Here is a 26596-nt window from a genome sequence, read left to right as displayed (position 1 = left end):
ATTCCATCTAATCATTATCATTTCGATTAATCAAGGATATATTTTTCAAATCATTTCAATAGAACTTATGATAATAAATACACAGAATAAAACATGTTTCACCTTGTATATCTAAAACAAAACTGAAAATAGTATTTAGCTACTTGAAATGGATTGAAAATTATTAAATATATTTAGACGTCTTAAATTTTAAAAAATTGTTCTCAAGGTTTTTAAAATTTCCTTTACCATGTATAAAATTTAATCATTTTTCAACGTTTCATCAATTTAAATATATTAATAATCCTAATGCAAATAATTATTATTAACAATATCAATTTAATTAGATTTGGAAACACGTTTTCTTACGGTGTCATCTTATCATACACATATATACATACATAAGCGCATAATCATAATACAATATAATAAAGCTATTAACTTTTATAATAAAAGTTTAAAAATTATATCTACACTCATTTGTATTGATAATCTATGTGACAATCTTTATATTAACAGTGCATTAAAATAACACTGAAATTTTGTATAAAATATGAAATAACCAAATGCATGGTCGAACTTAAAATATATAATTATGATATAAAAATAAAACTGTAGTTTTTCTATAATAAATTCAGTAATTTGTAATGTAATTTTTTTTAACCATAATAGTAATATGTAAGAAAAATAGAAAAAAGTGAAAATAATGTAATGAAGGGTTTTTATGGAGAAAAAAAATGTAGCCTTGGAAAAAACAGAAAATAATAAGATTACTGGAAAAGTTACCTATATTTAGGTCACACTTGTAACTAGTAACAGTGTTATTCATTGTTCTTGCCATAAATGAAGATGCTTAGTTGGAAAGTGATAAAAGGGATAATGGGAACTGGGACAGTCACCCTTAATTTAATTATTCAATCACTAGTGTAAACACAGGCGCTATCGCGCCTGCGTGTACGCATTTTTCGAATTATATTTATAATTGATGATATTGTAATGTTATTAAGTTAATGAACAAAATAAAAGTATATTTATAAAAATTAAAGTGAAATATATGGAGAAAATATGAAAAAAATAATTGTTGATGAATAGTATGAGAAAAAAGAAAAAGGAGATAAATAAATAGTTTTATAAAAACTTGTAAAATTAACCATTAATTTTTAAAAATTTAATAAATAATTAAATTGTAAAGAGTAAAATTGGAATTATGAAATGTGGACACAAAAGAGGAATCCCTTTATATATAGTTATAGATTTTAATCCCAAAACTTAGTTAATTAATGATTAACTAGGTAGATGAAAATTGGAGAGAGAGAGAGAGGTGAAAAGAAGAAGAAAAAAACTGTTTGACAGCGTTGGATACTGAGAAGACGTGGGAGAGAGAGAGATTATAACTATGAAGGTGAAGAGGTTAGTTTTTTTGTTGAACTGCTTGGAAGGAACAGCTTTGAATTCCAACACAACACAACCAACAACAAACACACGAAAAGAAGAAACACCTTTGAAAAAATTAATAAAAACCTTTGGGAGAGAGAAACACAAGAGACGTGAGCCGAGAGTTCTTTCTTTTATTTTTCTTTTCCACCATTTGGTTTTGCTTCTTCCTTGCTTTGTTATCCAATCACCAATCACGTTCTCTCTCTCTCTCTCTCTCGCTTTCTCTGTCTCTCTCCATCTCTATCTTCCTTCTTCCTATCTACAGTTATTCTCTCTCTAGCTTTTGATTTTCTCTCTCATCGGATCTCTTCCGTGGTTCTCCGCTGGTTTTTGGAACACCCTTTTCCTTAATCCTCTCTGATCAATCATAGCTAGCATTTTTTAGACCGTGGAGTTTCATTTTTTTTTTATTTGGTGTAATTAGTTGAATCGTTTATTCTTTTTCATTTTTTATAGAGAATAATAATAACGAAAATAATACTTGATTGTGGCTTGAAGAAAAAGAAAAATCCCAACTTTTTTTGTCTTCTTTGTCGTTTGTGGTGTTTTGGAACAGAACCCAGAAAAAAAGATTTTTATATTATTTGGGGTGGTTGTACTCTGTGGTGGGTGTGATTGAAGATTTGCTGTGATTGTGGGTGGTGGGAGAGGGTGAAGGACGGGGAGTGAAGTTGGCGGGTTATGATTGTGGGTGAATTTGAGGAATCGTTGATTTTTTCTGTTGTGCTTAGGATCTATTTTGGTGTATTTGGAGATGGGGATGAGGAATGATGCACAGAAGCAACAGCTTCTTCATCAGGGTAATGGTGGTGGAAAAACCAACGGTTTCATTCCTAGTTCATTTCGTGCTCTTTCTAGCTATCTCAGGATTGTTTCCTCTGGTGCTTCCACAGTTGCACGTTCTGCTGCATCTGTTGTAGCTTCATCCGTTGTGGACAGAGATGATGTTCCCGACCATGATCAGGTATGTGTCAGCTTTTTTGATTAGTGATTTGAGACTTGTTGCTTGATTTGTCATCGCGGTGAACCTGTGGCTTGTATTGATTTAAATTTTGCATTTATAGGATGTTTATTTTTGGTTTATGTATAATTGCTTAATTACTTGATCATGTTTCTGAATGGTTTAAATGGCTTCTAATATTAGAGATAAACCTATAGATTGTTTATCCGAATGGTTTATATTTCTTCTAATTTTAGAGTATAGGTTTAAGTTGGGAATCTAGTGTAATTGCCGCTGCTTGTTCATACTCAGTCATTATTACATAGTTCAAAATTCTATACTTGAATTTGTCGCTTGCAAGGTTTAATAAAAGGATACCGTGCTTTTTATTTCGGGCCATGGTTAATGTATTCAATCACTGTGTGATTTGGGAATAAGCTTGCCATTGCTTGGTCATGTTAACCTACCAAGAGCTCTTGCTGTGTGCAATTAGTGGCTTCCTCTGTTTGTAAATTTCTTATTTTGTTTGCATTGTTTGTTACGACACGATGCTTTGTTGAATGGAAATTTTTGAATTAGCAAACTGTATATTTTTGGTTAGGTTTATACTCTACTTTGACTGCGATCAACCACTATCAGGTAAAAAGTAATGAACGCATTCTTGCAATTTTAATTTGCAGGTATCTTGGCTTGACACTTTAATATAAGAAAATTTGGTGGTTTGATTACTTTTGTTTCTATTTTACTATTCTGCTAATCTCTTTCACAAGTGTCTAGCTCTCTCTGATAGTTTGATATGAGAATTTTTTATAAAGTTTTACTATTAATTTTGGCTAGAAACTTGGACACTATTTGGATTTAAGTATCCTGTGTATTAGGAAAGTAGGTCATTTATTAGATATAAGCAGGAGTGAGTCGCTTTGCATAGTGTTATGGATTGCATGGTTAGGCATTCATGTGAGGTATAAGGGATTGAGAGTTTTTCATTTGATTTTATGGACATTTTCAATTGATATCAAGCTAAAAATTGAAAGGTTTAACCATTTTTAAAGATGTAATTCTTTTATTAGTCTCTTTCATGATAATGGAGTTAATAGACTTCTTTGTATGAAAAAGAGATATAATCTATTTTTATTGAGTGTGTTAACATATAAATCTTTAGCTATGTGCTTTTAGAGATAACCTGGTTGTTTCATGGATGTGCTTATCTAGTTGTGATTTGTTGTAAAGGGACTTACATTTAAATATATTAAGTCTTTATATGGGTGTTCAGGGAATTGCTTTTAAATACTCAAATCCACATCAAGTTCTTAAGATACATTTTTCTTTGCCATGCTGAATCTGATTTTTGCTGGTATTTTATATTCCTTTTAGTTTCCTTTTTCTAAGGAATAATCTATTCTTTGTTCTATTGACATTTTCTATATTTTGTGTAGACCTGATGACTTATTTCAATCATAAATTTATATAGGTTATCTGGGCTGGGTTTGACGAGTTAGAGGGTGAGGGTGGAGTTATTCAGCAAGTACTTCTTCTAGGCTATCGGTCTGGCTTCCAGGTTTGGCATGTCGATGAATCAAATAATGTCCGTGACCTTGTATCCAGACATGATGGTCCTGTTTCTTTTATGCAAATGGTACCTAATCCAATTGCATCAAAGAGATCTGAAGACAATTATGCGAACAGTCGGCAGCTCTTGGTTGTTTGTACTGATGGATTCTTTGTAGGAGGGAGCAATGTTCAAGATGGGTTGGCCACCCCTAATAATGGCAGCATTTTAAACTCACATGAACAAATGAATGGAAACTATTTGCCAACTACCGTTAGGTTTTATTCTATGAAATCTCAATCGTACGTTCATGTGCTGAAGTTTAGATCAGTTGTTTATTCTGTGAGGTGCAGTTCTCGCGTTGTTGCTATCTCCCAGTCCACTCAGGTATACTTTCTAACATACACTCTGTACTAATAAACTTTAGAATGTGTTACCTTGGAATGTTTGATGAAATCGTTCTTTTGCAGATTCACTGTTTTGAAGCTACCACATTAATAAGGGCGTATATTTTACTTACCAATCCTATAGTCATGAGTGTCCCTGGTTCTGGAGGCATAGGTTATGGACCACTGGCAGTGGGACCAAGATGGTTGGCATATAGTGGAAGTCCAGTTGCTGTTTCCAATTCAGGACATGTCAGCGGACAACATTTGATGCCTTCTGCAAATTTTCCTTCTAATGGGAGTTTACTTGCTCACTATGCCAAAGAGTCCAGCAAGCATATAGCTACTGGTATTGTATCCCTCGGAGACATGGGGTATAAGAAACTTTCCAGATACTGCTCTGATAACAATGGTTCATTTCAAACTGTAAATTCTGGCTCTAAGGGTACCGGAACCATTAATGGCCATTCAACAGATGCAGATAACATTGGAATGGTGAAATACTGTTCTTTATTTTGTGTTTAGTTGAAATTTATATTTTGAACTGTATATATGTGTGTGTGTGTTTGTTTGTTCAAAACAGATGATTTTGTTCACATGTTACATGGACAAAAAAGTATTATATTCATTTTCTTCCAGCATGGTTCGTACAAATCTTGTTTTGAACATATTAATGTCTTTCTTAGAACATATGTTTTTGCAAATATCGGATTCTTACTTTGTGTTTTATTTATCAGGTTGAGAGTATCGTCATGGTTGCTGCTGAAGCATTTTATTCTGTCTTTTATGTAGGGTAACTTTGTTCTTGTTCTCTTTCAGGTTATTGTTAAAGATATTCTCTCCAGAAACGTCATTGCCCAGTTCCGGGCCCACAAGAGTCCTATTTCAGCATTAAGCTTTGATCCTAGTGGCACCATTTTAGTGACAGCTTCCATTCAGGGTCATAACATAAATGTTTTCAAGATCATGCCTGTACAGGACAATTTGTCTGCTTCTGATACTGGCCCTTCTTATGTTCATTTGTACAAGCTGCAACGTGGGTTTACAAATGCGGTGAGTGCATGGTTTCTTTTGTTTGATGCACTATCAGTTTCTTTATCATAATTCATCTACACAAGCAAAGGGACCTATAATAATATGTACTGGGATTTTCAGGTTATTCAAGATATCAGTTTCAGTGATGACAGCAAGTGGATTATGATTAGTTCTTCGAGGGGCACCAGCCATCTATTTGCCATAAATCCTCAAGGAGGACATGTAAATATTCTGTCCTACGATGATAGTTTTACCACAAAAAATAGTGGATTAGGCACTACAGTTAATCACTCCCAGGGATGGTCTCATAGTTCAGCCATGCAAAAGCCTAAACAGAAGAGTTTGGTTGTGGCTGGCCCTCCAATCACTCTTTCCGTGGTAAGCCGGATCCGGAATGGAGCCAATGGGTGGAGGGGCAGTGTAACTGGTGCTGCTGCTGCTGCAACTGGTAGAAAGACTTACCTTTCTGGGGCTATTGCTTCATCTTTTCGCAAGTATAAAAGTTCTGAAGGGAACTATTCAAAGTATCACATGTTGGTCTTTTCACCAACTGGTTCTATGATACAATATGCTCTGCGGATGTTAACCAGTCAAGATTCAGGTTTTGCCTCTGGGTTGGTTCCTGCATATGAATCCCTTCAACAGGATGATGCAAGATTAGTAGTTGAGCCTATCCAAAAATGGAATATTTGTCAGAGTCATAGTCGAAGAGAGCGAGAAGATAACATAGATATATATGGTGAGAATGGAATTGCAGATGCCAATAAAATATATCCAGAGGAAGTGGCTGAGGAGCACACCATTAGCCCGAAACTCAGTAATGGAGATATTAAAGTAAATCCCTCTCTTGAGGAGAAGAATCATTTGTATATTTCAGAAGCTGAACTTCAAATGCATCAAGCTCAGACTTCATTATGGGGAAAACCAGAGGTTTGTTATTTTAAATCAAACTGTGCTTTTAGTCTCTTATTCTAATGCCCTTTGTTTGATGTTTATATGCACAATGCTTTTCCAACCAGATATATTTTCATTCAATGTTGCAAGAGCCTAACTTAATGGGTGAAGAAGCTGCTTCCAAAGGCGAATTTGAGATCGAAAGGATTCCAACATGCGTCATTGAAGCTAGATCGAAAGACTTGGTTCCGATTTTTGACTATTTTCAGACTCCAAAGTTGCAGCAAGCAAGGTTTGATGACAAATTAATTGAATGATTTTCTTCCATATTCTTTTGACTTAGTATTGAACATTGTGCTTATAAATATTGGTTACTTTGTTTGTTGATAGCTTGCATATTCATGAATTTGAAAAGTTATGATTGTGTTACAGGACTTCTATGGATAGCAAAAATGATGACCAACTGTTACATAACAGTTTGCAGGCATCTGGAAATGGCAGGATTTCATCTAGGAGTGGTGATGGTGATGCTGTTTCTGAGTTAAGAAATGGGATTGAAGGAACTGATTTGGATAATCATGTGGTGCCTTCTGAAACTGAGAGCTTTGTAAATAACAATGACACCTTTAAACCAAATACTCAGCATGAGATTGTAAATAATAGAAGGGAGCACTTAGACACCGAGGCTCAACTCATGATTGTAAATAGTGACAGAAAGCATGAAAATGAAGAATCATTTTGAAGAAAAATGGAGATGAATTTGAATCTGAGGTAATTTGATTGCATCTGCTTTATACATTGTTTAAAGTTTCTTGGTATGCATTGTTTACAACGCAATCAATCCTTGTAATTCTGGTATCAGGATAATGCTTGTAGGGCAACAACATAAAGAAACCTAGAATACATTAAACTATGATATAAAAGACAAGTTCCTATTGATGTTATCACTAGTGTTTTTTTATTAGTGTGTAAGCATTGTTCTTATACCAGTGTTGTTTAATCATTCATATATTTGGAAATACTGGATATATTTTTAGTACTTTTAATGTATACATTATTCATTGGCTTTTCTCTTTCTGGGTTTTTAATTCAGGCGTGGATATATTCTTTGATTTGGCAACGGAGGCTTAATTAACAATGTTTATATAAAATGGTTGGAGAGATAGAGAAGCATAAGGAGTAGCTTCACTAGCTTGACTATGATGCAAAATTGTGGATACTACGCAGGATTTGTTTCTGTTGAAATTGTAAATAACAGATTCATGTATATCAATAATTAGTTTTAATGTGTAAATAATAGAATCACTGTGTCCCTTTCCTCCCACCTTTTCTTTTCATTCTACTAATTAGTTTCTTTTTACTATTATTATTATAATTATTATTAGAAAATTTAGTCTGTAACAACAAGATAAGGTGAAAATATCTATTTATTGTACAGGAAATAAATCTTTGTAATTTGTATAGTGTATTTATTATATACTGTATGATAAACGTTAAGATAAAACTAAAGTACCCAATTAACTATACTAGTTCTATAACAAAAGGATTAAGGAAAAAGTTAACATTTATTATATATTGAAAACACTATTTTTCTTAATAATTTGACCTAATTTTCATTTCACTAAATTAGCAATAAGATCAATTGATCTAAAAATTGGGATAAGAAGATCGTACTTGATAAGGTAATGATTTATTGGACCAAGAAATGAGATGAGATGTGATGTGACTATTGATGGTTAAAAAGGTTGAAGGAAGAGGAATATGTATATAAAAATAGCATAAGTATTACCAAACTATTTTGTTACAAACCCTTTTTACTATGTCTTTTAAAATAATAGTTAATAAATAAAGTTAATGAAGTAATGAGTTTTAGAAATATGATCATTTATGATTTAGTGTAGTAAACTAATAAGAACTAATAAGTTGAAGTTTAATTTATGTTTTTAAATTTATTGATGCTTATTTATTTTTATTTATAAAATCAAAATAATATTAATTATCAAATAGAATGATAATGTTATGTGATTACTTTAATTATTTATACTTTTATAGGTTTTTTAAGTAGTTTTGTTTTTTATATACAACAATCTATTTGAACTCGTTTGTTGTAATATAAAGTGTACCATTTTCTTGCACTTGCGGTTTATATCATACTATTTATGTCCCTAAATATATCAAAATAATTTATGCTTTTGTGATAGTTGTAAATATACGATTTATTATGTAAATATTTATTGATTTTTTTTTTCAAAAAAAAAATGAAAAAAATAAGTGTAGAATTCCTTCCTAGAAATCGGCTTTTGTTTAACAAATTTATTTATGTATGTAAATTTCAAAGAGTTTTGTTTCTGTATTTTTTTTTTTTGTAAATGTCATTTTTTTTTTCAAATTCAAAATTTTAAAGGAGGGTCTCAATAATAATACTATTAAAAAGTTAGCAGAATAAAAAATGAAAGAGTATTATGTTATCAATAATATACTATAGTTTTTCATAAAAAATATTATCATATAAAGTACCCATTTGTTTAACTAAAGAAACAAATTGAAGTTTAAGAGAATAAAATTCCACGGAAGTGCTTGATTACATCATCTTCCATCACGTGTCATTATATTTTTTTATAAGTGAAAAATAAAAAGAAACTTTTCGAAACAAGAAATTAAGAGAGTTGTAGAAGGGTCTCAACTAGAATTTTTTTAATTAAAGATACCAATTTTGTTAAGATGACTAATTAAACCCTCAAATTTAATAAAATCAAGATCTTTAATAGTATTTATCAATCAGAAAATGGGACAGATATGTAAAGTGCTTTGAAAAATAGTAAAAAAGTTTTTCAATAGGTTGTGGTGCTAAATTATTGAGAATAAAAATTCTTCATTATTTTGTCATGGAAAATTTAGAACCTCAAATATTATGAATTACTTGTCGGAATGGAAATGTTGTCTTTTCAGATACGTGGAATACAATAGTTACTAGTGGTTGTCTTCGTAGAATGTTGGGAACTATGTTCCAACCTGTTTATTATCTAAAACCAATCTCATATTCTAATTTATAATGCAAAATCAATATTAATTTACCTAACATTCTAATAATATTCACGGTTAAAAGTCAAATAAAATAATTAAAATCTGGTTACAACTATTTTAAAGTTAATATATTTAACATCAAAATAAAGTATATGCTTTTTTTAATTCTAAAATAAAGTAATGCTTGATAACAATTTCTACTATTGTAGTGTATTTAGGACCTTTTTTCTTTCTTTCTAAAACTCTTATAGAAAATTGATAATTATATATAATATTTTAAAAATAAAATAAATTAAAACAGTTAAAATATTTAAACTTAAAATCAGTTATTGGAATCACAATAACACAAAATTTTGTTGATTGAGACCTTAGAATTGGTATTTCTTCTTATACAAGTAATTCTCTAGAGATCTTTCCAACAACACATCATTGGTTCTTCTTGAATCTTCTTTCTCTTGACAATACAAGATATCTCGAGCTTAATATAAAGTTGTAAAATAAATAATACTTATAAAATGATCTAGTACTTGAAATTAACTTTAGCAAGAATTTTCAAACTCAATTTGATCATTAGGTTCTCTAAGTTGTCGAGTGTGAAAATTGATTAAACTAATTATAGTAAAATATGTGACCCAATTGGTAAGACATGCTAAATTTGGAAATCTTGTTATCGTAAATGTGTTATCATGAAGTTTTTTTAATGCATTTGGGAAAATATTTTTCATGTCAAAATATTTTAAAAGGGTACTTTTGCCAATTAGTTATATATTATGCATTAAAAAAGAAAAAAAATTGTACAAGATGCTCATTTATGTTATCCGTAAAAAGTGTTGTTAGATGTTTAGGTTGGAGGAGAAAAATAAAGTTAATGTAAGGATTCGTTAGTACGAAGGAGACGTGAAAACAAAGTATTTGAAACCGTATCCAAAGTGTGGTTTACATGGTGAACAAAGTTAGAAGGTCCTTTGTTTTGGAGTGTGAAATTACCATAAATTGGTCAGTTTTGGGTGCTACAAGTGTCAACAAGAGTGTCTTCAAAGGTTTAAGAGAATGCATAGATACATAGATAGGTATTGAATCTTAGAATCCAAGATCATGATCTTCTTACGTTACTCTATTTCTCGTACAAAACAACGACAACAAAAAAAATTTAATTCTGTTTTATATGCTTGGTGATTATTTTCTTGATAAGATTTTCAACAAATATTAAAGTTATGAAGTTAATTAGAGAAATATGTTATTTATCGAGTCTATTGTACCACCTCTTATTGGATCATCTATTAATATATAATCTCACACTCAATATGTATATGTTTTGATATGAAAGGATTTGTAGGAGTTATCATATCAACTATAGACAAGACAAATTTACAATAGTAAGTGTAAACTTCTCTTTACAAATTAATCTTATAAGCCCCAATTTTCAGCTTATAAATGTTTGGATCTGACCTTTTCGTAGGCCCAGGACTAACCCACTAGGGGACCCCCAATACCCTGTCCAGCTCCACTCATTCTCACCTGTCTCCTTTTCAGAAACTGTTCCTCCCCCTTACTCTCTCTACTGAAGCAGAAGGGCACTTCCAGGTTCCCCTCAAAGTGAATCAAAAACCAATTCCTAGTAAGTGGAAATCAAAACTCAAGCTCACGTTTGGTTCCTTTGCCTTTCTTAAGCTTAATCTCATGAGGGTTCCAATCCTAACTACATCTTCTGTTTCTAACTGTAATATTTCCAGCTTCTTAAAGTTGCTCTTGTCCTTCCACTTCGTAGTTCGTCTTCTTTAAAGCTCAGCTTTACTTAAGGTAAGGGAAGCTAGGTTTTAATAGTTTAAAGTTATTTCTGCATGCTTTTGGTTTGTTCTATGTTTTGATGCTTGAATGATATATTTGATTGTGTGGAACTAGTTTGTTTGCATTATTAGATGTTGCCTTGAGCTGTGTTCTGCTGCATGTGCGTTAACAGTGGCGAAAATTGTCATTCTCGCCCAAGCGAGCTCGTCTCGCCTAGGCGAGAGTAGCATAAGCTCGCCCTGATTCTGCTCAAGCATCTCGCTCAGGCGAAGAGTTCTTTTTTTAGCGACGCATCATCTCGCTCAGGCGAGAACGACTCACCTAAGCGAGCCCTCGAGGAAACTAGTGGTGCCCTCTGTTCGAGTCCTCGTTCAGGCGAGGGATTTTTGATTTGGGCGAAGAGTGATCTCGCTCCGGCGATAGGGTCTCGCCCAAGCGAGAGCTCACAGAGTGCCCCTGTTGCAGGCCTCGCTCAGGCAACAACGCCTAGCTTAAGCGAGACAGTTGTTGTAGCTTAAGCGAAGGCTTTTAGCCTAAGCGAGCATGGGGCATGTTTGATTTTGTTTTCTTTAATTTATCCATGGTTTGGCTATATGTCTTGAATATGCATGGTTACTTGATCTATATGTACTGGAATTGGTACGTTTGGTATGAGTTATGGCATGGAATTGTTGGTTGGTGGTGTGATAACATGCTAATTGGGAGTTTGAGATAAAAGTGGTGATTTTGGTATGCGGAACATAAATTATGAGTGTGGTAGGCGTAATTCCATGAATCTCTTGGTGGGATTTCATGGTGGTGTGTAGTGTATATAATTAAGATAAGGATTCAAGTAAGGATCGCATCCCGAAACTCTAAAGGATCAGTCAATGGTGAGAGTAGCGGGAGGTCCTAGTCTTTGGCAGGATAATGGCCTTAGATGCTTAAAGGCTAACCTTGTGTGTGGTAGGGTGAAACCCATTGGCAATGACTCTGCAGAGTAGAGGCTACCACAAGCGCTAATGTCCAGTGAATCCGATCTTATTATATTTATCCAGATAATTGAGTCATAATGTCCTGCTTGGTTGCTATAACATAATTCTCTGTGCCTACTGTGTTGTATGCTTGTAACTGTTTTAAGTACTTGTCTGCTATAATATGTTTAAATTATTTTACACTAGTTTACCCTTTCATTTTGTGCCTATTTCTTGTCTTGTTTTCTCTTTTGCGATGATTACCTTATTGGTGGGAGCAGATGAGAGAAATGCTGAAGGTAGATCTGATGGCGGTAGCGGTGCTGTTTAGTTGGACTTGTCATTTGAGGCTCTTAGGAGCAGTTTCATGGCCTTAGTGTCTTTTTGTAATTCTTTACTCTAGGAGCAACTCTTTTGCAAAACTGTTAAACCTACCTGAATTATATTTGTTTATGGTATTGTAGTATGCCTAAGTTCATTTCAAAATACATTCATGGTGGACTGTAGTAGTGGATCATCTTATGTATATTGTTAATTTGATTGCTCTGATTATTATTATAATTATGTGATGTTTTAATTTAGTAGAATTATTCTATTTAAATGGGATGTCACAAATCTTATAAGATTGAATTAGACATAAAATTTATTTCTTAAAAATTAAATATACTAATATTAAAAATAATGGTTTTATTTGTATACAAATTTTTTTTACATATAAAAAAATTTGAAAATTTGAAGGAGTCTAAACTTCCGTGTGACATCAAAGTTCCTCCCATATAAAACAATTGTTCAATGCTACATTTTTTTAATGTTGTCATAAATATTTATCATATTATTATAATGTTAGTTAAGCTAATTTACTGGAGTATAGAGTTTTTTTTCATGTATTTTTTTTATTATCAGAGACAATACTTACATAATATAATATGAGTTATTTTCGTTTGTGAGTTAGCACGTCAACTTTGATGGGAAAATCAGCCTTTAATTTCATGTACAATAACATAAGGTTAGTTGTTACACATGTTGTTTATCTTTCACATCTCCTAACTATAATATATATTGGAGTACCTTTTCTACTATTTCTCATTTTTTTAAGCAAATTCGTTTTTATTATTCAAGTGATTTTTAAAACTATAATTTATTATATATTAAAAATGTTTATTTACTATAATTCTAAGTATATTATGTACGTTAAAATTCTATTTATTTATTATGAACTTTTGTATAAAAATGACATGTATCTTCTCTAGTTTTAAAATATTAAATGTTTGTCTCTCTTATTTTTTATTTTTAATTATTTGACACTCGTATTTTGGTGATTAATGGGATTAGAAAAGAAAGGAGTTTTGATCTGAAAGCCTAGCTTAATGGGCTTCCCTTTCTTCACTTCGAAACCATTAACAACACTTTCCTTAATATAAGCCAATTCTAATAGTCTCACGCGATACACCCCCATCTAATTTCTTCCTCCACCCCCATCAAAAAGTTTCTGAAAAATGTTTTATGTAATAAGACTGATTTTTTTTTTCTGAAATTGTTTATAATAGTTCCGAAAATAAATTCAGAAAGTGACAAAGTATTGGAAGAAATATGTCAGAATATTGCCTTAGTTTCACTACCTAAATCCGTCTAACCAAATTATATATATATATATATATATATATATATATATATATATAAATAATAATAATAATAATAATAAATTTCTATATATGATATTAGAAATTCAAGTAAGAATTAAAAATCACTTAGAATAAACGAAAAAGTTAAAAAATAAATAAGAAAATAATAAATTATTGAGTGAATTGTTTTCATTAATTTAACCTTAGGAGTTAATTAATCAAAATATATTATTGAGTGAATTTTATTAATATCCCTCACATTTTCTTACATTATACCGAGTTCTCATTTTTTTTTAATTATAAACCAACACTCCTTGCTTTTTATTTTCAAAACCATTACATTGCTATTTTTTATGTTGATATTAACTTTTAAAATTTCAAATTATTACAATTACATCCTTTGTAAGTTATAGAGAAGAAAATCACGATAACACGAATCAGAAAGATAAGCATAATTTGCAAAAATATCAAAGGATATCATTATAATTTACTCCATGACATTTATTCAAATAATTAATATAATATCTAATTAAGTTAATTTATAAGTTTTTTTTTCTTTTTTTTTTGTAAAAAAGTGTATATATATAAAGAAGATAATTAGTAAATATGTAATGTGATTGAAGTGATAAAGAAAAAGTAAATACATAAAATAAAGTTTAGAGACTTTTATAACTTTGTAATGAATGTTTTTTTAAAATTATTTTTTAATTTAAAAAAAAACATTTAATTTGTAAACATTTTAATCTATAAGTTATAATTCGGAGAGATTGCAATGGTGTTTTTTATAATTAAAAAAAAATACATTTTTTTAAAAAATTGGAAACTATAACCAAATTCACCCTAAATTGCACAAAATTATCCTACTAAAAACATTACTCAAAATGAAGTATTAAAATCACACAATACCTTCCTCTTATCGTTTTGTTGTTGTAGTTGTTCTATATCATGTTTGCAAGCAAATTAAGACTCACTGAGGTTTTTGTTCTTTTGTGAAAAGAAATGAAAGATTTTGTGTGCATTACTTAGGGCCATGGATCATTTCTGTCGTGTCCTGCAGATAGAATTGGTGATAATGAACTTGAAAACGATGAGACACAACACAATTTCTTGCACCAAATACAAATACCAAATTATTCTCCGTACACCATTTATTACAGACAAATCAACAACATTGAATCTGGTCAAAACCAGGTTTTCCTAATTGCCAATAACCCCTTTGCTAATAAAAGCATAACAAGGGTTTGAACTACCATGAATTTCCACACGCTTTCAAGAGAAATATAAATAAGGTTTACTGAATTTTCACTCCAACAACCACCTCAGAGAGAGAGAGAGCATTAGTCATTTTCTATACACAATTCCTTTTTTTTTTTTTTTTTCTGTCACACTCCAAACTCTACACACTAATTAAAAAGCTTGATGTGGAGGCAAAGCCAAAACATAAACTATACACCAAACAAACAAAAAACAAACAAACACATTGTTGAAATGAAATTGAATTTTCTTTTCTTCCTCAAACTTCCCTCCTTCAAAACCAAGCCAGTACCCAAAACTTGAACCAAACAACACCCTCCTTATTAGTCCCATGTCTCTTTCTCCTTAACAACCACCTCAGTTCTCACCTCATAAAGCTAAAATATTTTACCCTCAAACACCATTGACATGCCTGGCCCAAATGCTAAGCAAGGTTAGGTGGAGGATAGCAACCTTAAGCACTACCAAAGCCTTTCCTTTTACACCATAACTTGAGAAGGGTTCTTGCAGTTTTCCTCTGCTGTTGAATTGTCAAATGAAATAAGGACTATAGCAGCTGAATAGGAGGAGGAAGAACTCAAGTGTTGTTGCCTTGCCTCATTGTGTTTTCTTCTTCTGTATTAGGACAATATGCAGCTTCACATATCTCCAAGTTTGAGACATGTCACTGTGTTTCAAAGCAAAGGGTTCAAGGAGTTTATCAAAGTGAAGGTTGCATCAAGACGTGTCTCTTATCGGATGCTCTTCTATTTTCTCTTGTTCTTCACTTTTCTTCTTCGCTTTGTGTTTGTCTTAACAGCAGTGGATGGCATTGATGGAGAAAACAAATGCTCTACCATAGGTACACTATCACCTCGTCCTTCTCTCTGTCACATGCACTCACACATATAACATCACAAACACATGAAGGCATCACAGAAAGACACAAACAGTGGTGGATAGAGCATGAATTTCACATATATCAAAGCATGTTATTGTTCTTTTGAAATATAATAAGTTTAAATAACTACTTGGCACTCCTCGAACAAATCGTCAATCTTCACCGACCTTTGATTTAAAAAGTTTGTGACTAACGAGATTTCTGATAAATTAAGGGAACCTGCCACGTTATGGAAAGGATGCATATACATTTGTATGTTTGCTTTTTTATATCTTTGTTGGTGTCCACATCAGAAATATTTATCTGTCTATGTATTATCTTACTCAGCCTACTACAGATCCATGTGGAAACTGTGAATCTCTGATAATAAGATGCATTAGACTATTAAGTAAGTCTACTATTTGAGTTTCTTTATATCATCCTTTTTGTGAGAATTGGTTCTTATCTATCTTGTACTGTATTGGCGGATAGAATTTGTTAACAGTTGTTGTCGGGGTAAATCTGACCATCCATTTGAGATTTCCATTTTAAAGTGTAGATAAGGTAGATTACAGTACCAGTTCACGTGCACACTTAATAGCTTCCTGATATAATGAAAAAAGGATGAACTTCAGAATTAGGAAACCATATAGATTCGTGACTTTGTTCTTTTATTAAAAGAAAAGAAAACCTGACTTTTTCATCCATGTACATGAATTTTACTGCTAGAAATTGCAAGTTCAGGAAATATGTTTATCATATCATTATATTTGACATTTTGATGTACTTTCAAATCATATTCGTAGGTTGCCTAGGAAAAAAACTAGGACCAAGGATTTTGGGGAGACGGTCTGAATCATCAGTAATCTCTTGAACTCTTCTAGTTATATTTATCACCTTCTTAATGCATTTTACTTTTAATTGACGTTAATTTCCATTGGTGACTGAGAATAGGTTCCAGAAGTGATATACCAGACATTAAATGAACCTCTTGGCAAACATGAACTTCAGGGTAGGTTTGATATTCCACAAACCTTGGAAGAGTTCATGACTGAGATGAAGAAAGGTGGATATGATGCAAAGACATTTGCAGTTAAACTTCGAGAAATGGTACCATTCTCCAATTCTCTTAAAAAGGAACAAACTTCATTCATTACATGCATTTGTTAGAGTTTTCCAAGTTGAACTCTCCATTAACCACAAATCTGAACATTTTTCTAGGTGACCCTTATGGAAGAAAGGACCAGAATGGCTAAGATTCAAGAATATCTGTATCGACATGTAGCATCAAGCAGTATACCAAAACAACTTCATTGCCTTTCCTTGAGTTTGGCCAATGAACACACCAACAATGCCGCAGCACGCCTTCAACTCCCCTCTGCAGAACTAGTCCCTGCCCTGGTTGACAATTCCTACTTCCATTTTGTCCTTGCCTCAGACAATGTGCTGGCTGCATCAGTGGTTGCAACATCGCTTGTTCGCAACTTTTTGAGACCTCAGAAGGTTGTTCTGCACATAATTACAGATAGGAAGACTTATTACCCCATGCAGGCTTGGTTCTCATTGCATTCTTTGTCACCTGCTATAGTTGAGGTGAAGGCATTGCACCATTTTGATTGGTTTACAAAGGGTAAGGTGCCTGTTCTGGAGGCTATGGAGAAGGATCAAAAGGTGAGGTCACATTTTAGAGGGGGTTCATCAGCTATAGTTGCAAATACAACTGAGAAGCCAAAAGTTATTGCAGCAAAACTGCAAGCACTTAGTCCCAAGTATAATTCAGTGATGAACCACATCAGAATACATCTCCCAGAGGTAAAAAGGAAAAAGAATAGCATATACCAAGTAAAGATTTTATACAATAGATCATAGTGACTGTGATGCTTACTACAACAATGTATTTTTGTTTTTTTTTTTCTCATCAGTTGTTTCCAAGTCTTAACAAGGTGGTCTTCCTCGATGATGACATCGTTGTACAAACTGATCTTTCACCTCTGTGGGACATTGAAATGAATGGAAAAGTGAATGGAGCTGTAGAAACATGTACAGGAGAAGATAAGTTTGTGATGTCAAAGAAGTTGAAAAGCTATTTGAACTTCTCCCACCCTCTAATATTCAAAAGTTTTAATCCCAATGAATGTGCCTGGGCTTATGGCATGAACATTTTCGATTTGGAGGCTTGGCGGAAGACTAATATAAGCAATATTTACCATTACTGGGTTGAGCAGGTATATATATAATGGAACAGAAAAAACTCAAATTAGTAATTTCAAATGTGTCATGAAAATTGACTTTCCATAAGAGTGATTCTGATATTTGTGTTTTGCTTCATGTAGAATATCAAGTCAGACCTGAGTTTGTGGCAGCTAGGAACATTACCTCCTGGATTGATAGCATTTCATGGCCATGTCCATGTTATTGATCCTTTCTGGCATATGCTGGGATTGGGGTATCAGGAAAATACAAGTTTTGTTGATGCTGAGAGTGCTGGTGTAGTTCATTACAATGGCAGGGCAAAGCCATGGCTAGAAATAGCTTTTCCACAACTAAGGAAATTGTGGACAAAGTATGTTGACTTCTCAGATAAGTTCATCAAGAGTTGTCACATTAGGGCATCATAGCTAATATCTTAAGAAAACGTGAACTCGGTGATGAGTAAAAGAAATGGAATTTGCATGCGGGGGAAAAGGAAAACGAGAGAGTTCTTTCAAGCATCAGGCCTTCCACGACATCAATGAGACAAAAAATGATGACCATGATGCTCCTTTCTTGCTTTGAAAATTTATTTTTTAACTCTGTCTTCAATTGAAATTCTCGGATTCTTTTCCCTTCAATCCATATTGTAAGTATGAGTATTTGTAGATCATTTACATATATTAAAACAACACTGTTATTTTTTTCTTTATATGAGAAAACAAACCTTCGAGGTTTTCAAGAGTACGCTTTTGTAAGATGAGATTTATAAAGTTCAGGGCAAACGTAGATCAAAGGACCATTTTATCCTATTTCATTTAAATCCACATATAATACAACGAGCTAACACAGAGCTTCTTGTCATGAAATTCATGTTCAGGCACTGGTATCTTGCACGCACATTATCAATAACTTCAGGCATAGTCCTCGTAAATAATATGAATTCTCCTTCAAAATTGGTTTGTGTTACAAGATGTTTACTTCATACAATGGTCATACTAGTGCACTTCCAATCACCGAACCATGTTTGCTGATGTGTTCTTCAGATTCATGTGAGTAGAGATGTTGAAGACCAATGCTTCTGCTTCAGTTACTTTCTCCCTGTGACATTTGACACCAATCCCTTGATGAACTTTGCAGACTTGGTTATGGGCGAATTGATAGCCATGAGATTGTACAATACATTTTCAACTTCACCAATATTTGGTCTGGACTTGAATGAGGAAACCACTTTCAATTCTTCTCCTTCTTCTACAAAAACATTCCATCTCTCTCCACTCAGAACCCCATCTCTGGCACACTTCAAAACCACCCCTTTTCTTTTGCTCAAGATCCCTCTCACTTCCAACCCCATAAAAGAATAAACCACTTCGAAAGAACCAACAAAGCCACTCAGATCACCAAAGTTGCTCTCTTCCTCAAATGCCCATTTTGGGTTAAACAAAACCACTGGCTTTGGATAAAAGGCTTCACTAATTCTTTTTATCAAAGCCAATTGGGAGCTATCAGGCGCCAAAAATATTGCGACTTCTGCAGAATTCAAGATTCTGGGGTCTGTTTTGGCCACTGAAGGAATGTCAATGTGTTCAATAGTTGAATGAGACTGAAAGGCAACAGTGGCAGATTCCTTCAAGCTAGCCTCAGGCCATAGGATTAAGATCTTGGTGGGAGAACCTTTTCTTTTGATAGGTAAGTCACCAAAAAAATCAAGGGCAAGTTGGGACAGTGAATCCGGTGAGTCATCAATGACTGGAATTTCAACCCGGAGCTTGGGTTGCCTTAGTTTCTTGAATTTGCCTATCAGTTTGGGATTGTTGAGGGGTTTCTCTAAGGTTGTTGAAAGGGATGTTTTGGCCTGAAGTATGGCCTCTTCCTTTGAGATAGGAGGTTTAGGGGAGGAAAGAGAGGAATGGATGGAAGTGGATGTAGCTTTGAAGGAAACAAAGGATCTTGGGTTGATGCAGGAGTTGTGGCAGTGGTTGTACAGAAATTGAGCAGGAAATGAAATTGATGTGATTTGAGTATTGGAGTGTGGAGGCGGCCATGATGATGGTTTGGAAATTTGGATAGATTGGAAATGAGTTGTGTGGAGATACGAGGATGCCATTTAAGGTCTTACAGAATGGTAAGATGTTAAGAGTTCTGATATGAAAGGGTTGTTTCAATCTACAAAACTCTATCCGGATAAGATAATAGCATGCACCGGTTGTTCCCAACCACACAATAATACAACATGGGTGGAGGATAACAGATATAACTTACAAAACTACTGCCATGGGAAGTTAAGTAAATAAACACAATTTTTACCTTAAATCTTGTTGAGTTAAAATTACAAGACACCTGAAAATAAAATCTTGCTTTATTCGCAAGCATCTCGATTGATATCCATTGTTATGATGGATAGCTCCCACTAGTCGGAACTTATTCCCCCTTTTTTTTTTCTGCTAAAATTGTGGCTTGTGGCTGCTACAAGTTTAAAACTAAAGCAGCATTGATGCTTTTACTGTTTTTGCAGCATAAATAGAGTACGAAAACAACCTGTGCTTGACCTTTTATTATTTATTGTCATATTATTTTGGTTCCGCCCTTGGTTTATATCAAAACCAGTAACAAAGATTCGAGAATCGCAAAGACAGCCTGAGAAGCTTATGAACATTTACATGCAAATACCAGTGATTACTTCATAATAGTATCAGATGCCAAATACAGTCAAAGTCACCTCTGAATCCAGTTACAGGGAACACTTAGAAGCTACGGTAAAATGAATACAACTTTTGGGCAAAAAATGGAAACCCAAATAATTGTACAAATGCCCACTTAGGCAACTGGTGGACGGAGTACATGATCCTGTGATGTATCCACTGCAGCAGGAGGCATAAATTGCCACATGGCAACACCCGGATAACTGATGAAAGGCACCAACTTGTTGCCCGGGGCTTGACCCTGTGGAGCAAACGCGGCGGGGATTGCAGGAGGGGGTGGCAAGAAAGCAGGTTGGGCACTTATTGATTTTACCTGTAGCTCCAGCTTCTCTTTCTCTACCTTGAGCCTCTGTTTCTCATCACGAAGTTCATTCTTCTCAGCCTGTATAGTAGATGAATTCAACAGTTAGTATTTTGTACGGTTTGGTTTGCAAGATGTTTCCATCACAGCTACTACTTACTACTATAACAACAAAGTCTTATACCACTTGCTAGATGAATCCGGCTACTAAATTCAACATAGCCTTACCCACTGAGCAATGTACTACTGTTATGGCAAAAAAATTAACCAAATGAAATGACCTAGAATAAGGACCCCCCAAACAAGTCTTCCAATCTTAAAAAGAAATGTATTGAATATAAATTGAGGTCTCACCTTTAACTCTTTAATCTTCTCTTGAAGACTCGTAGTTGACTCTTTCAACTTCTGGGATTCTTCCCGGAGCTGTGTTACCATTCGGACAGCATCCATAAGAATGGCAGCCTTGTCTGTTTTGGGAGGCCTTCCAGGCTCCAAGATGGCGCCCAATTCAACAAACCTATGCATGTCAATCGTATTAAATACAAGTCCCCCAAAACAGTTACGAACAGAAGGAAGATGGCAAGGATTCAAAAGGTTACTTGTCATTAAGCCTATCCCTTCGCAACTTCTCCCGACACGCCTTAGAGCTAGAACCAGTGCATGAATCAGATCTACCCCTGCAACAGGAATAAACAAGAGATATAGCATAACTTGATCCAAGAATAAGTATCTGAATTGGATCCAATAATCTTTAAACTCTAGCCAGTGAGAGTGGCTGGAGAAAACAGGAGAAAACATTGCAATATCATACTTAAGCAACATAGCATCTATGCTGTATGAAATAGGATAGTCGTAGCAATTTCTTCATTGATGCTGCTGAACTAATGCTGGCGAACTTATCATCTTCATATCAGAAACATCGTTGAATCGCCATTTCACTTAATTATATTACTTCACAAGTGTGAGTTAATCGATGACCAACCTATGAATAGCATAGCTTGTCTTTCTAAACCATTAATAAAATTCATGCAACCTTTCCATTTCAGTCTTCAATTGTTACTTCAAAAGCTAAACGAAAAAAGTTGGCAAAGTAAATAAGCTGGACTCTACCACACGCCAAACAGCAGAAATTGAGAAAACAAACAAATAAAGTCCTAACTGGGGATTAAATATTCCTCTCTTTGGATTGACAACATAGCTAGCTTCTACCAAAAACAAACCAACTTAAGCCTAATAAATATATTCAGGAATCAGACTAGAAATTAATACCACACAGTATTGATCCAATTGCATGGTGTTATGAAGTGTATTTCTTTCCTTAATTTTAAATAATTCGAAAGAAAATGCGGAGGAGAATTGTGCACCTCTTCTTCAAAGCATGGTCTTTGAGGCCATCAGAATCAACGAGTGAAGCATCAATTTCAACACTAGAAGCAGACAGCATGACCAAAACACGAATTAGGGAACTGAGATTGAATCAGAAACCCTAATTAGGGGAATGAAATAGTACCTGACATTGGAGGCAGGTGGGGGGGGCCAGGAGAAGGCGGAAGCAGAGACGGTGAAGGAGCCGTCTCCGACGGTAATGTCATCGTCGATCAAGGGGTAGTCGAAGAGCCAATTGCTGTTTTCCGGGGAAACCATGGTGCGTTGGGATTTTCCCGGAAAATTGTGAATTTGGAGTGTTTATTTGTGTTTGTTCCTTTGAAGTGATTAGTTTGATTGTAAGGGAGAGTGTGGTTTGAGGAGATATGGTGAAAGAGAGAAGGAATTGGAATGGGTGCTGTGCAGTGTGGGAGAGAGCACGTTGGAGGGTAGAGAGAAAAAGAGAGGGTTCTACCAAAAGGGGAATCTATGGCTATGCCTCTACAGTGACCCATGATGTGACCATAATGACACATCAATGAACCAATTACACCATCAAAATCCTAACTTAAACACTTCCCACTCTTATAAAAGGCAAATTTTTCTAAATATTGTCATGACTCTGAAGTAGGAAATAATTAAATCTACACTTGATTTGGATTTTTTTTATTTATGAAAACCTCTATCTTCTGTGTACATTTTTTTATTCTATAAATTTTCTAAATTAATATATAAATATATATAGATGTGAAATTGGGTCAACCCGTTAAATCAACATTTTAGAAGTTGTAACAAATTAAACAATTTGTGCTTGAATCGGAATTTTAAACCCTTATAAATACAAGATTTTAACACTGTCATATCCAAATCTAATATGTCTAATAATATTTTTTTTTCTAAGATTGAATATTTAAATTCAACCCCAATAAAAAGTGGTTGTTTTGTTAGTTGCATTTGCATTTTGTAATGGGGGATTGAAATTGGACGTCAATTTCCAGGCAGCAACAATGTCACGATCTTCTTCTCCACTCTCAATCTCTTTGTTTGGCCATAAAAATTGAATCATATGATCTTTGCATAGGTCAACATAAAAACCCAAAACGTTTAATGCACTCTAACTTTTCAAGGTTCACACCTACTTCCTTTTTTTTTTCTTCTCCGAACCCTTTCACGTGCTTTAAAAACTTTTATCATATTTGCTTTATTATAACATAATAATTTTCAGTGGTGAATTTCACACCTTGAAGTTTCTAAGTGTTTCTAAAAATATGTTATGCAAAAGTTAAATTCAGATATTAACTTGTACGTGCTCAAGATACATGGTCAACTTAGTCGTATTTATTACAAAACTTTCACCATTTTGGTTATTCTATATATATATATTTTTTAAATCCACTAAGAGTTAAAGTATACGCTGGTGTTTATAAAAAGGATTTAAAATGAAATAAAATTTGAAGTAAAGTGATTTGTGTTTGAGAATTGAAAGAAAAAACTCAAAAAATTATTTTAAAATTGGATAAATAAAGGCTTCAAGAAAATGGACAAATAAACAATATAAATATTATCGATTTTAACAAATTTAAAATATTTTAGAAAATAAAATCCTCATTAACACAAATAGTCAATTACATCACTTAATTTATATATATCAACAAAATAAAACACATAAAAGATGCGGTGATAATTTTATAAGTTAAAATTATTTATGTTGGATTCTTTATGATTAACGTAAAATAAATAATTTATGTTAAATCTTTTAGTGTTCAATATAAATTATTTGTTTTACATCGAATACAATAGAGTACGATGTAAATTTCTTTTCAAATATTAGATCTAGGTCTTCCTCCTCATTTGTTATTTTGCAAAAACACCTCAAAAATGGTCTTACAAATTAGGATTTGTTCTCCATTGACAAATTAGAAATTTATTTTTGACCAAGTCTTTGTTCTTTGGTTTTGACTTCTTATAGGGTAACCTTTTATCCGATTTATTTCTCCATTAAGGTTTATTTACTAAAATTTGCATTATCATTTATTATTGTGATTTTTTTTGGAACTCAATCACAATTTTGTATTAAAAACCTTTTGTTTCTTTTGTTTTTATATCGTGTTTGACATTGTAAAAATATTTCATAATAGCAAAAAGAGTTTGTGTCATTTGAACTTTCATGATGTTTCAAATCAAAACTAAATATTTATTTTCTTACTGATTTATTTCTATTTCCAATAAAAAAGCTACAATGAAAAAAGTATTTCTAAATTTGCTTTAGCTTACGTTGTGTATCAAATGAATTTTTTTTATAAAGTTGAAAAAAAATAGTAAGTAAAGAAGTCAAATTTAAAATAAATGTTAAATCATTTAGGAAGAAGATTGAATCATATAAATTCAAAAATATCGAAGCCGAAAATAACTGAAAAATTAAAGATTTTAATCTTTTTTCAACTTCAATTTTTTATTACAAGTTTTTCATATTTATATTTCAATATCATAGTTTTTTTTACATTATTGCTTCTAAAATGCTTATTATAATTTCTTTTTTATTTGTGATGCTTACTGCATAAATAGTTATTTTAAAAATACTGGTACATTTTCTTATTTGGACTATTATTTTAAGCATAAGTTGCACATGGCAAAAATAGGTCGACAAAGCTTGGGTCATAATTACAATAAGTAGTAAATATCACATACACGTGTCTCTGCAATGTTGTCACGCTGTCAAATGTCGGATTTTGTCTTTTTTTTTTCTTTTTTGAAACAAAAGTTATCAAAAAGTGTATCAATTAAAATATAATTAATAACCACCTTTCAATTTTATTAATAAAGTGTAAATATAAATAAAAAAGTTTAAATTTATTTTGATAAAATATAAGTAATTACATGATATGAATAGCAACCATTTGTTTTTATTAATTATCTTTATCTAGTTGGTTCTATTTTTCTTTTCTACTTTATAAAGAATTTTCCCCCTCCACTTATAATATAAATGGTATAAATAATAAATAAAAGTTTCAAAATACATTAAGTGCTTTCATCTAAATGTTAGAGACAAATTTTGGTATCTTCTATCTCATTCAAACAACCAATTTAAAATGTGTAAAACTTAAAATGATATTAGGTTGTGTTGTGGTAGTTCATGACTATTACAAGTTAAACTCATTTAAATCAAAATTAAATGCATGTCCTCACCTAAAAAGTTGTCCATAATTAAAGCTTGACATTAATACAAATTGGAGGCATTAATGATAGTATACATAATGGTTGAAAGGGAAAGAATATTAATATATGAAAAAGAAAATGGTGTTAAATAAGGAAACAAAGAAAAAAAAGGGAGGGGCCATCACCATGATTATAAATATATATATATATATATATATATATATATATATATATATATATATATATATATATATATATATAAAAGATGGCCACTAGGCAAAGGTGTTACGATAGCATAGGGTTGATCTAATCCAAAGATATGCACACATTATTCAAATCCAAAAAATATTCATCTAGAAGGATTCTACTTCTTGGTAAGGATATTTTATATTTCTATTTTATCTTTAATTGATATATATATATATATATATATATATATATATATATATATATATATATATATATATATATATATCCTTTTAATATGTAATCACAATTATTTATATTATTTTTCTAAATATATAAATGTTTTTTATTTTTTGGGATTAAGAAAATTGTAGAACATACAATAGAGAGGTTTTTTAATACGTTTTCCAATCTCTGATTTCAATTCTGATACACTCTCACTTTCTTTTCATATCTCATAAATATTTTTCAAATGCCACTTCTATTTTTCTTCTAAATTGTGCATCAATGAATTTTATTTGAAGCAGTGGAACCATGAAAACTATTTGAAGCAGTGTATGTGCTCATTTTCTTATTTCAAATAATTATTTCAATAATTATTTCAAGAAGTGAGTAGGGAAAACTATTTGAAGCAGTGTTTGTGTTCAATTTTTCACTTCTTGGCAGGGGAGCGTTTGATTACAATGTTTTTTTTTTATCTTCTTCTCTCTGGTATTTTGTTTTTTATTTAATTATAGACTATTATTGACTTTTATTTTTTTCTTATTGTTTTTTTTTCTATTTTTAAACAAAGCCAATATTTTATTCACTCTCAACCATGATATCAAATTTTCCAATTGAAACTCAAAAAATTTAATTCATTTTTAAAAAAATTCAACAAAATTATTATACTCCTCCCTAAACTTGTGTTGTTTATTGGCTAAAGAAAGAAAAATACAAGATGATCTTGTAATTTTTGTTAAAAAGAACTTCTAAA

At 32.4% G+C, this 26596-nt stretch overlaps 4 protein-coding genes and 1 long non-coding RNA gene across 8 annotated transcripts; 3 read left to right on the top strand and 2 right to left on the bottom strand.

Annotated features, from left to right (window-relative positions):
• Positions 1-1414: 1414 nt before the first annotated feature.
• Positions 1415-7544, top strand: G18F (autophagy 18 F-like protein). 2 transcript variants are annotated; one of them, XM_028072328.2, is made up of 8 exons: positions 1422-2380; positions 3828-4292; positions 4376-4786; positions 5111-5344; positions 5447-6256; positions 6346-6512; positions 6653-6991; positions 7314-7544. In XM_028072328.2, exons 1-7 carry the CDS (start codon positions 2171-2173, stop codon positions 6960-6962), a joined length of 2607 nt encoding a protein of 868 aa, XP_027928129.1. In that variant the 5' UTR covers positions 1422-2170; the 3' UTR covers positions 6963-6991; positions 7314-7544. The 2 variants fall into 2 exon arrangements, with proteins under 2 accessions (XP_085530042.1, XP_027928129.1); XM_085673916.1 differs by lacking the exons at positions 6653-6991; positions 7314-7544 and having other exon boundaries at positions 1415-2380; positions 6371-6512.
• A 3190-nt stretch (positions 7545-10734) lies between these two features.
• Positions 10735-12494, top strand: LOC114183432 (uncharacterized). Its single transcript, XR_003604362.2, has 3 exons — positions 10735-10862; positions 10978-11044; positions 12267-12494. It is a non-coding gene; the product is annotated as an uncharacterized LOC114183432 (long non-coding RNA).
• Positions 12495-15061: 2567 nt separating this feature from the next.
• Positions 15062-18622, top strand: LOC114184121 (putative galacturonosyltransferase 12). Of its 2 annotated transcripts, none has more exons than XM_028071371.2 (6): positions 15062-15702; positions 16527-16582; positions 16675-16830; positions 16942-17532; positions 17643-17945; positions 18054-18622. In XM_028071371.2, the coding sequence occupies exons 1-6, from the start codon at positions 15492-15494 to the stop codon at positions 18336-18338; spliced, it is 1602 nt and encodes a 533-aa protein (XP_027927172.2). In that variant the 5' UTR covers positions 15062-15491; the 3' UTR covers positions 18339-18622. The 2 variants fall into 2 exon arrangements, with proteins under 2 accessions (XP_027927172.2, XP_027927173.1); XM_028071372.2 differs by lacking the exon at positions 15062-15702 and adding an exon at positions 15738-16129.
• A 75-nt stretch (positions 18623-18697) lies between these two features.
• On the bottom strand, positions 18698-20085 carry LOC114184122 (plant/protein (DUF1995)). Its single transcript, XM_028071373.2, has one exon. It carries the CDS (start codon positions 20015-20017, stop codon positions 19001-19003), a length of 1017 nt encoding a protein of 338 aa, XP_027927174.1. The 5' UTR covers positions 20018-20085; the 3' UTR covers positions 18698-19000.
• Positions 20086-20565: 480 nt separating this feature from the next.
• On the bottom strand, positions 20566-22813 carry LOC114184123 (transcription factor ILR3-like). Of its 2 annotated transcripts, XM_085673139.1 has the most exons (5): positions 22424-22813; positions 22278-22340; positions 21513-21590; positions 21268-21430; positions 20566-20994 (listed from the first exon to the last, which is right to left on the bottom strand). In XM_085673139.1, the coding sequence occupies exons 1-5, from the start codon at positions 22555-22557 to the stop codon at positions 20728-20730; spliced, it is 705 nt and encodes a 234-aa protein (XP_085529265.1). In that variant the 5' UTR covers positions 22558-22813; the 3' UTR covers positions 20566-20727. The 2 variants fall into 2 exon arrangements, with proteins under 2 accessions (XP_085529265.1, XP_085529266.1); XM_085673140.1 differs by lacking the exon at positions 22278-22340 and having other exon boundaries at positions 22424-22807.
• Positions 22814-26596: the final 3783 nt, after the last annotated feature.

The sequence above is a fragment of the Vigna unguiculata genome, chromosome 5, assembly GCF_037176805.1.
Source record: "Vigna unguiculata cultivar grain cowpea cultivar isolate G323 ecotype 2 chromosome 5, ASM3717680v1, whole genome shotgun sequence".
NCBI lineage: Eukaryota > Viridiplantae > Streptophyta > Magnoliopsida > Fabales > Fabaceae > Vigna > Vigna unguiculata.
The sequence above is the reverse complement of the archived record's forward strand: the minus strand, read 5'-3'. Positions and strand labels throughout refer to the sequence as shown.